General features: G+C 40.3%; 1 protein-coding gene across 1 annotated transcript in view; it reads left to right on the top strand.

The window, feature by feature from the left end:
• LOC134358432 (wings apart-like protein homolog) overlaps positions 1–12025 on the top strand; it is a 188622-nt gene that overhangs the window by 130393 nt on the left and 46204 nt on the right. Inside the window, exons 11-12 of the mRNA XM_063070655.1 lie at positions 2023–2120; positions 6396–6472. Of these exons, the coding sequence (XP_062926725.1) occupies positions 2023–2120; positions 6396–6472 (175 nt within the window). The remainder of the gene's footprint in view (positions 1–2022; positions 2121–6395; positions 6473–12025) is intronic.

Below are 12025 nucleotides of genomic sequence, written 5' to 3'. Positions count from 1 at the left end.
GTGTTATTAGTTTAGGCAGATTGTCTTGTCTGTTATTGTGACTTGGATGAAGATCAGACCACATTTCATGAGTAACTAATGCAGAAAACCATTGCAAAGGGCTCACAAACTTTATTGCAACTGTATATTAATGTCCAAGTTTTGAAGCTGGTTTGTGGTATCTGTTATAATCAAGTAGGCACTATTTTGCAGTGTATGCTGCTGTTTGAACTCTATAGCAGTAATTGGCTTTTGAATTTTCATCAATATCCTTTTCCTGTTTAGGGATGTTCATATTTTTTAAAATTAAAAAGCAATTTTTCTGCAGATGCTAAAAATCTGAAATGTAAAGAGAAAATGCTGGAAATAGTCACAGGTTCACAGCATCAATGAAGAAAGACACCATTGTGCAAGATCATCAGCTTCAGCGTGAATTCTGTTTCTGTCATCAGTTGCAGCCTGAAAATTTCCAGCCTTTTCTGCTTTTCTTCATCAATTTAGTGATGGATGTCTTATCCAGGTACTACTTCTATAGCTTGGTAGCTGCAGACATTATTGTTCCATTGAGACCTCCATTCTAGTTAGGTACTAAACATGGTGTATTGTTGGAATCGCCCACACAATGTCAGCAATAATAGTTGAACATCCAGCATCTGGCTATATGGCTGCCTGTCCATGCATGAGTATAATACACTGTGCAGTAGAGTATATCAAGACCAGCTGGCCATTCCTCCTTATAGATGTGTGCATCTGAGTTAGTGCTGTTAGGCATATCTGCATGCTGGATGATTGCCTTCATCATTTCTGAAAATGATTGAATGGCTTGTCATATGAAGAGTGTTTGATAGCTCTCGGCCTGAATTCACTAGAGTTCAGAAGAATGAGGGGTGACCTCATTGAAACCTTTCAAACGGTGAAAGGCCTTGATAGAGTGGATGTGCAGAATATGTTTCCAGTGGTGGGAGAGTCTAAGACCAGAGGACATCATCTCAGAATAGAGGGGGCATCCTTTTAGAACCGAAATGAGGTGGAATTGTTTTAGCCAGAGAGTAGTGAATCTTTGCCACAGGCAGATGTGGAGACGAAGTCTTATATATATTTAAGGCAGAGGTTCATAGATTCTTGATTGGTCAGGGCATGAAGGGATATGGGGAGAAGACAGAAGATTGGGCCTGAGTGGAAAATTGGATCAGCCATGATGACATGGCAGAGCAAACTTGATAGTCCATATGGCTTAATTCTGCCCCTATATCTCATGGGGCCTATGGTCTTGTCATTTCACATCTAAACAATGGCTCTTAGTTCCTTGGCAGCACATAACTCTGGATTAGTCACCGAAGAGTTTGGCTTCATTGTCCTGAGTCACTAGTATATAATGTCATGGATAGCATGAAGCAGTCTTCAATGTGCTAGTGGACAGATGTGTGATTTGGGTCTCCTATGGTGTTTGGGTGGCAGTTGGTCGAGATGTTTTCTGAATCTTTGTCTGATATCAATGAGCGAACATAATATCTCCAAAGGATGGGTGGGGGTGGACAGAAGAATCATCCAGTGGGCACCCATATGAAGTTTGGGGTGAGGGGAAACTATAGTAAAGGTGGTTCTGGTCTTGGGGAGCAGCCTTATAGGGATGTGGAGAGCTGGTTCAGGTCTCCCAACCATATCTTGGGCTCATTTGAAGCAGCCCTATTTCAGGGAGTCCTGGCTTCCCATACCTCTTTATTAAGTTAATCAGTCAAGTAAAATTAATATTTTTGGATCTGTTCTTGTTTCCTCCTGAAGAATTATCAGTTGGATGTATTGCAAAAAAAAACTGAACTTTTTAATTCTATGAAAGTATCTGTACTTCACAGTCCAGTGGATTTTGATACACCAGGAATTTGTGATCTGGCATCGTGTTTTTTACCTTCCCAGTGGGAATTCATTTGGGTAATTTTTCTGGGGTTGGAACTCAGTTTCCTGATCAGTTACTTTAGTGGTCAGTTAGTTTGAGAGGAGAACAAGTTAAACATAACCAAGTTAATTCTTATTCTGCTTTAACAGTAAAAGAATGTGTGGATCAGTTAAGTGAAAATGAAGAGGAGGACAAACTGGTTGCATCATTATGGGGCGCAGAGCGCTGTTTACGTGTGTTGGAAAGTGTAAGTGTGACATTGATGCACAGCATCCATTTTTAATTTGTATTTTGAGCATAACACTCAACAGTGTTTGACAGAATAGAGGAATGTTTCTTCCAGATATCTAAACAGCATCACTAAATATCAATTCCTTGTCTGTAATTAGTACACAGGGCTCCATTTATACTTCTTCCTGATGTAAGCGTTCACAGAAAAATAGGCTTTCAGCATAGGAAGAGATAATTTGGCACATCCATGCCGGGTTCTAAGCAGCAGCAAGCTATCTCATCCTACTTACCCACTGACCTTTTTCTCTTCAAATTTTAACCCAGTTTTTCTTCACCTATTCACATCATTAAAAGCAGTCATCTTGTCAAAGGTGAGGTACCTAGAACTGGACTCTGCACCCCATTTGACACCGATCTAGTGTTTCATAATAGTTCACTATAACTTCATTGTCCTCGTATTTCACGCCATTCTCAATCTGACCTTCCATTTGTATTTGTATTCTCAGATTGTGTTCTTTTACATTGTGTAATATTATACCTTCCAATTTATATAATTTCTCCTTCTTCCCCATCAAAATTAAATACTTCTCATTTTTCTGTTTAACTTTCAACACAGACTAGATGGCTCAAAGGGCCAGTTTCTGTGTGGTGTTTTCAGCAGCCAGGTGGCCTTTTTAATCCCATGAAGCCCATATATTTTCACATCCATTAGAGTCATAGAACACTACAGCACAGTAACAGGCCCTTCGAGCCTTCCATTCTGTACCGGCCTGGCTTTCTGCCGTCCCATCTACCCTCACCAGGACCATAGTTCTCCATACCCCTCTCATTCATCTACCTATCCAAGCTTCTCCAAATAACACTTCAACTGGCAGCTCGTTCCACACTCATACTAAATGAAATAAAGCCCCCTCAAATTCCCCTTAATTATTTCGGCTTTCACCCTAGACCTATGACCTCTAGCTCTAGTCTCACCTAACCTGAGGGGGGGAAAAGCTTGCTTGCATGCATTCACCTATTCTATACCCTCAAAATTCTGTATACCTCTCAAATATACTATGTTTCAAAGTATTTTCATCTTCAAATTTGAAAATTATGCCCGTTGCATCCAACTGCAAATCATGATACAGTCTAAGAAAATCACTGGTCCTAGTACCAAAACTGAGGAACATCACTATGTTCATCTGAAAAATTGCTGTCTCACTGCTGTTCTTTGTCACAGAGCTAATTCTCTTTCCGTGCTACAATAGCCATTTTAATTCTATGGGTTTTACTCCTGAGGTAATTCTTCAAATATTGTTATTTATTTGACATACAACATGGAGTAGCCCCTTCTGGCCCTTCGAGCCACGCTGCCCAATAATCCCCCAATTTAATCCTAGTTTAATTGCGGCACAATTTACAAGGACCAATTAACCTTCCACAGGTACGTCTTTGGAATGTGAGAAGAAACAGAAACACCCAGAGGAAATCAACGCAGTCACGAGGGAGAACGTACAAACCCCTGACAGGCAGTGGCGGGAATTGAACACGGATCGTAAAGCGTTTTGCTAACCACTACACTACTCTTTTTTGAAAGAAATGTGCACACATTCAACTGCATTTTACTCCTCAGTTCTTTAATCTGAGTTATCTCTAATCAATCTCGAGTTGTCCAAATGACTGTTAATTCTGTCCCTCAATGATCATTGCTGAAGGTACTTGTCCATTGTTGACGTCGATGAGGACCTCAACACCATTTGATGGTGTTGAGACTAGCGCATGATTTGGACTTAAGTGAGAGAGAGTTGCACAGCATCAGCCTCACTGTCTCTTCCCAATTCCCATCTGGATCCAGTGGCAAGACAGAGTCAAGACGGCTGGAGATGGGACTAGGCGCAGTGGATGACCAGGACGTCTTCTACACGTTCCACGACGCTTGCAGAGACTGCCTTCTTGACCGTTGGACCTTCCATTAGTCTCGTCCGCTCAGTCTGCTGGAGTCTGTCTTCACGTGCTGGGATAGACAACTCCCTATCTCACCGAGGGTTTGAGACCCATCGGCTACCCTCATCTAGTTTAGCCGGCTTGCCGAAGCCATTGCCCAGGGTGTGGCCACTGTCGCATGCAAACAGCTACGGGGAGCCACAGATGAGAGCTGAGTGCCAGGTGGGGACCAAAGGTGGACTAACTGCCTTGAAAAGGACACGACATGTTCCCCCACCAGAGGTGCTACCCCTCCCTGACACCCCATACATCCCTACTGAAGGTACTTCCATTGAATTAACCTGCCTGGCCTATTGTGTTGAGTTTATTCTTGCACCCTTCTTTTTTAGAGCATGTATTTGCAATTCCCCAATCTCTGGCCATCAACACTGTACCATTAGATGTTTGATAAGGTTATGGCCAATACTAATGAAGTTTCTATTTTCACTGAACTGAGTTGGTTTCTATTGACTAGATGATTTATCCACTTGCAGTTTTGAACTCATCCATGCCCTCTGCTTCTATGATTAGTTTTTTTTGGTCTCTGGTTAGTCACGTCACTCCTCTTTTCCTATTTCCATGCTTTTATGGTTTTTTTTTTGTTTTGGATACTTCAGATGCTCTGCCTATTAATCTATTACTGTCTTGTTGACTTCTAAACATGTTTACTGATAGGTCTGGCTATTAACCCATCATCTGTCAAACACTTCTTGCTTTTACTTAATTCTGTCTCCTCAGATATCCAGGGAGTACAAATGCCCACTTTGTCTCCCTCTTGGGAAATGATCTAGTAGAGACCTTCCTTGTTTAACTACTTTTCTTGCCAGTCTTTAATTCCAATTTATCCCACCAGATTGCTCTCCTCACACTGTATCGATCCCTTCTCTGGTTGCTGTACATCTTGGAGATCAATAGTATTTTCCATTATATGATCATTGTTTCTTAAATGTACCTCCCCTGATATTCATTCCAATTGATATTTTTGTTCCTCGGGGCCAAAATCTCCAATCTGTCCTTCCTCATTGTTTCAGAAACATAAGAAAAACCTTTCTGAACAATCCATCTCTTTAGCCTACTTGAAGCTGCCCAGTATCACAAATCTACATTACGCATCTGAAGTTTCCCTGCAAATGCATTTTACTGTAGCCTTTCTATTCATCGAATTTAGTCCTTTCTATGTTCCTGTGACCAGATCTTTGCTATTGCTACATCATAATTCATATCGTTAATTGTACCTGCAGCTCATTAATCTTATTTATTGTTTTGTGCATCTATATTTACACTGCACCCAACTGTACTGTCTTTTTGTTAGGTCTCAAGTCATTCTGTTTCTTCAATGCTATTTCAGATCACCTTTGCATCTGTGTTTTCTTTGTTGCCATGTAACAGCACAGTATCCATGCCATTCCTTTTCCTTCACCCTTTTCCTTCACCCTTCTCCTCCCTCCAACAGCATGAGCATACCTTCCGACTGAACCTTACTTACAATTCTATTTAGTTTCGATGTGGCTGATCTGTACTGGCTCCAGCTCCCTCAGAAACCCTGCTAATATCCCAGGGAATCTAAAGCTCTCACTTTTTTGTCGAGTCCTCAATCATCTGTACTATCCACTTTCTGTACTTCCTTGAAAATATAACAAAGGAAAATTGATTCTGAACTTTATGGGGTGTCTCATTTGTCATAAATGCCACCAGCTCTGTCCCAACCATAGTGGAGATGCATGCTGCACTCTTATCATTCATCCACCTATATTTTCTAAATCTAAGGTTCAGTTCTGAGGGCAGTGAGCTGCACAATTGCAATTGTGCTGGCCTTTTTCAGGTCAGAAGTGGCCCTGTCCTTGTGGACTACAATCTACTTCTCTTGACTGAGCATGTCACCATGAGGTCTGATACTTCATCACAGCACCTCAGCCCAGTAGTAAGACAATGGATGAGATGTTTGGATTGGGTCTTTTGAAGTAGCTTGCTATGTTATACCAGTAGATTTACAATCCCATTTAGGGGTTCTGAGTTAAAAATGATGGCTTTTCCATCGTGATTAGTATGGAAGCAATGAGAGTTAATGTTTCTATAACAATATACTTCACAGGCTCTCTATACAATGGGAACTGAAATGCCACATACGTTAAGTGACTGAGCTGCCAGTCTCTGTTACAATGTGTTGCATTTTGCTGTTGTGTTTTCCTTGATTTAGATATTGAATACTGAGATTGAACTCGTGGTCTATAGGGTGTTTGCCAAATGAATGTCTTGACTTCCATCCAGAAGTTTGATGGTGCTGTCAAGGTAAATGTACTTACTTACAATTTATGTTTTGAAACAGGTCACAGTTCACAATCCAGAAAACCAGGGTTATCTTATAGCGTATAAAGACTCCCAGCTCATCATCTCTTCTGCCAGGTAAGAGTGTTATGGAAGAAACACTTGATGTGTTTGGGTGAAAGGTGAGGTTTACCTGGGTGCTTTCATCTTATGGTTACGTGAGGTTGCAATATAAATAAACTCTAAGAGGTACAAGATAATTGTCCGTACCTAGGTCCAAATATTCTCTATCCTCACTTCTTAGATGATCTGAAGGTGTACTTAGTTTTCGTTTTCCATCAGTGCTGCAGATGCAATCAACAATTGCCAAAAAAGTTCATACTTCCTTTGACTCCTGATGTTTTACTTGAAGAGCTTGCGAAATCTGCACAATATCTGAATGGAAGTTTTTAGTATCCACCTCTCAGAAACCCTGAAATGGGATATTTTATGGGGGGGGGAGGAGGAGGAAAAGTGGAAAATAATTTTGCTTTTAGCTTGCGAAGTGTGATGTTTACTGTTCAAAAGTTTTGGATGGTCATTAGTACTAGGTATGAAAGACAGTGGACAACTAGCTTTAGTTGAATCAGAATCAGGTTTAATATCACCGGTATATGTTGTGAATGTTATACTGCAGCAGTATGTTGTAATGCATAATAATAAAAGCTAATAAATGCATAAATAAAGTTAAATTAAATAAGTAGTGCAAAAAAATAGTGAGGTAATGTTCATGGGTTCAATGTCCATTCAGAAATCTAATGGCAGAAGGGAAGCAGGTGTTCCTGAATCATTGATATAAGTTCAAGAGAAACGCTCTTTGTTAAAGAGTATAACCTCATCACAACTATTTTCAGGACATGCACTCAGCACTTCAGGTCTGTCTATACAGAGGGATCTTGAAATCCAAGTTCAGTCTGCCCTGAAAATGGCGGCATGGTTAACAGGGTGATAAAGAAGTTGTACGGCACGCTTGCGTTTATTAATTAAGGCATTGAATTCCAGAGTCAGGAAGTTATGTGGCATCTTTATAAAACTCTGGGTTGGGCCACATCTAGAGTATTGCATTCATTTCTGGTCGCTTCATTGGTTGAAGGATGCGGAGGCTTTGGAGAAGGTGCAGAAGAGACTTACTAAGATGCTGCCTGGATTGAACAGTGTGTTATGAAAAGTTGGACAAACTAAGTTTTCTCTTGAGTGGCAAAGGCTAATTGCAGACCTGATAGAAGTTTGTAAGTTTGAGAGGTACAGTTAGAGGAGCCGGCTGGTATCTTTTACTGAGGGTTGAAATGTCTGATGAATTAGAGGGGCTAAGTTCACAAGAAGATGTGCAGGGCAAGTTGTTTTTATGCAGTGGTAGATGCCTGAAATGCACTCCAAGGGGTGGTAGTGAAGGCAAATATGATAGAGATGATAGGCATAGGAAAATGTAGAGAATGAACTTCTGTAGGCAGATGGGACTAATTTAGTTAATCATTTAATTAGTTCTACACAACATCGTGGGCCAAAGAGCCTGTTTCTGTGCTGTACTGTTCTATGAATTGCAATATCTCTGTAAGGGCACCCGACACAATCTTAATTCATTACAGACTGTGCACCATACAGAAGTCGGGCAAAGGTGACCCTACCGTCATTATTCATCTATGCACTTCTCTGCTTTAATTTTACAATGCAGGAGGAAGCTATTCAGCCCATTGGGTCAATGCTGGCTCTTGGGTGTAGCTATCCAGTTAATTTTATAGGCATGCAAGTGTTTTTTAGGTATCTAATTCTCTTCGGAATTTGCTATTGAACCTGCTGCCATTTTTTAAGATAATATGTTCAAATCACAGCTTCATACGTTGATTAAAAAATTCTCAACAGTGAAATTGAACCAAGTGCTGAATCTGTATATATGAAATGAGTGGAAATTTCTGGAAAGGCAGAACTTTATGGAAAGAAAATGGTTACATTTAGAGTTGAAGACCTTTTCGTTCTCCCTTGGTTTGTTTGCTCTTCACCTTAAATGTATTGCTGACCTTTCTGCCATTCTGTTAAAACCATTCGTGGTCCTGAGCCACCGATTAAACAATCTGTCAATTCTTTTGCTGCAATGAAAAACTAGCTTAATTTTCCCTAGTCTTTCTATGTCTATCATATTATATCTATGGAACCATTCTGGTAAATCTCTTCTGCACCCTCTCCCAAGATCTTCTCATTTGTCCTAAAGTGCAGTTGTCAGAATGAATATCTAAGATCCATCCTGTGTTTTATATAAAAAACTTATAAACATGGCTTTCTCACTTACTCTTTATAATAAAGCCAAAGGTCTATTGTGCTTTTTTAATAGCTTTCTCTACACTTGGTTGCCACTTTATTAGGTACAGGAGTGGAACCCGGTGTGGTCTTCTGCTGTAGTCCGTCTGCTTCAAGATTTAACATATTGTCCATTCGGAGATGCTCTTCTACACACCACTGTTGTATTATGTGTTTTTTTGAGTGACTGCTGCTTTCCTGTCAGCTTGTACCAGTCTAGCCATTCTCATTAAATAGATGTTTTCCCTCACAAAACTGCCCTTGCTGTGTGTTGTTGGTGTTTTTTTTTGTTTTTGCACCATTCTCTGTAAGCGTTAGTGACTTGTACATGACAATCTCAAATGATCAGCAGTTTCTGATATACTCAAACCACCCCATCTGGCACTAACAGTCATTCCACGATCAAAGTCAGTTTGATCACATTTCTTTCCCATTCTGATCATTGGTCTAAGCAACAACTGAAATCTTGACCATGTCGGCATGCTTTTGTGCATTGAATTGCTGCCATATGATTGGCTAACTGGATGTTTACTTTAACAAGCAGGTGTACCTAATAGAGTGGCCACTAAGTGTATGTGTTTCTGTCCTCTAATGTATTTGTGTTCAACTTAAGGTGCATATGTTCATGTCCCCACTTTAAAGTTGTACATTCAGTTCCACACTCCTGCGAAAATATGCAGGCACAGATCTCATAGGAACACTGAAGCTTCGAAGAATAAGGGGGATGTCATTTAAAATGTGTCAAATATTGGAAGGCCTAGATAGAGTGAACATTGAGAGGGCATGTCAATAGTGTAGGAGTCTTGGACCAGAGGGTGGAGAATCTGTGGAATTCATTGTCACTGTGGAGGCCAAGTTAATGGGTATATTTAAAGCAGAGGTTGATAGGTTCTTGAGTAGTTAGGGCATCAAAGATTAGGGGTAGATGGCGGGAGAATGGGGCTGAGATGGATAATAAATCAGCCATGATCACATGATGGAGCAGACTCAGTGGGCCGAATGGGCTAATTCTGCTCCTGCGTCTTCTGGAACTTGGTTGAGTATCCTGTGGGAGTCCAAGCTGGCAGTTCTAGTGTTGACAACTTGCACCCTGCTGTCACCAGATGTGACTGCTTCTTGCTGCTATAGAGTCCAAAAGGTAGCACTGTCTCAGGTTCAGAAGCCTGCTGGTCTGCTGATCCTGCAGATACAAGCACTATGTTCCCCATGCAGATTTTTGGATGCTGTTGTTTTCAGCCATCATAAGACGATCTAGTTTGTACCTGGATTATGTCTTCAAAGTGCTCCCATTTTTAATCAGTTTTTCTTACCTATTTTTAATCATCATTTTCCTGGGCTCAGTCCATTTTCATAATATGAAGTTGGCTGCCTTATAACGAAGTAATTTCTTTCATCTAGAATTATTCTAAATTTGCTATGATCTTATGATCACCCAGTGGTCCCCCACTGAATCGTATCTTTTCACCTTTATTGCCCAAAACTAGATTTTGTAGCTGCTATAAGAAAACCAGATAGGTTGTTTTACTACTTTTAGAATAATATTCAATATGCAAATGCTTCTGTTGTAAATGTGAAAAAATGTTTGTTTTTAAACGGTGCTACATGCATGAATGGAAAAACATTCACAAGCCTTTGGTTTCCTGAATCTCTGTTTCAATGACCTGAGGGTTGGGATCAGTGATTCACCAGCTGTCAATGGATTTATGAATGCAGCATAAAGCCAGTGCTGAGGCTTAGCCCCTGTGCTGCACACAATCAGACAGAAATGTTAAAGTGAGCCCTGGAGAGTACCACCACATACTTCTGTCCATTTTGGGTAAATCAGTCATTCAACAAGAATGTCTGCCTTCTGACCCCAAGCAGGTTTTGTATTCAGACTGTCACTGTCCCTTTAATCCCATGGGCTTCAGTTTCACAAACAAGTTCATTATAAGTCTATATTCACATCAATTTCTTCATCATAGAACTCAATGAAGTAAGTCAAACACAATTTCCATCAAAGGTATCTTGCTGGTTTACATTTATTAGCCCATATTTTCCCAACTGTTGATTAATTTTGTCACAGATTTTGACTGTGTCCTATCTCCAGAATTGCAATTGCTGGGTTTGTTCCACCTCTTGTTAAATTTGTGTTTAAAGTGCCTCCATTGTCTGGTGCCATTATGTATCTAAAGAACATTACAAGCACCCACACTTTTGTCGATAACTTGGGTTCTACCTTGCTCAGGTAGTGTGTCTTCTCTATTTTGAGCTCTGCCATCTCTAATGCCATTGTTATTCCTTCTGGCGGAACTAGATACAAAGCCTTCATTTAGTATCCGAGCCATACTGCTTCATTCACAAAATAGTCTCCTTTCAATTCCCTAATTGACTCTCCCCTTCCATTTATATTCCTCTTAATTTGAATGCATTTATAAAATATCTTGGCTTTCCCATTTTAATAGGCCAGTAATTTGTTTTTCATTTAACCCCTGAATTCCATTTTTTTAAAATCTCCAATACAAATCAGAATTAGTCTTATTATCACTGATAAAGGTCACGAAATTTGTTGTTTTGCGGCCGCAGTACAGTGTAATGCATAAAAACTTGCTATACATTACAATAAGAAATATTTACAATAAATAATGCAAAAAGAGAGGAAAAAGGTGAGGTACTGTTTGTGGGTCTGCAGAGCGTTCAGAAATCTGATGACGGAGAGAAAGAAGCTGTTGCTAAAATATTCATTGTGAGTCTTCTGGCTTCTGTGCCACATCCCTGATGGTATCAATGAGAAGAGGGCATGTCCTGGATGGCGGGGGTCCTCAATGATGGATGTTTTCTAAGACATCGCCTTATGGAAGCCCGGCTGTGGTGGGGAGGCGAGTGCTCATGATGGAGCTGGCTGGGTCTACAACCCTTGTAGCTTTTTCCAATCCTGTGCATTGTTGCCTCCATACTATATGGTGATGTAACCAGTCGGTTTGATATTCCCTCTGATATCTACTGTGTTATTTTTACATTCGTTACAAACTTCACTTTGATCTTCCAATCTCAATTTGTATTCCATCCAGGGACTTCTAGCTTTGGGTGCCATACCTTTCTCCCTTCAAAAATTACTGTGTACCTGAATCATTTCCTTGCAAGTCTGCTGTTGTTCATTGTTTGTTCCTATCAAAGTTGATTATTATCTACCTGGGCTAAGACACTTTGCAATTTGAAATCAGCTGCCTTCCAGAGAAGTATTTCCTTTTTTAAAATTGTTCTAAACTGGTCTTCTTTGAAAAGAGCTAGATTACATTGTGCTGCTTTCTGTTTGGCTGGTAGTTTCCTTGTTTACATTTTAGGTGGTCCTAGGCCTTCAAACATGTACTGTTACTCTTC

The sequence above is a fragment of the Mobula hypostoma genome, chromosome 18, assembly GCF_963921235.1.
Source record: "Mobula hypostoma chromosome 18, sMobHyp1.1, whole genome shotgun sequence".
Classification (NCBI taxonomy): Eukaryota; Metazoa; Chordata; class Chondrichthyes; order Myliobatiformes; family Myliobatidae; genus Mobula; species Mobula hypostoma.
Note: the sequence above shows the minus strand (reverse complement) of the source record. Positions and strands in the feature narration are given on the sequence as shown.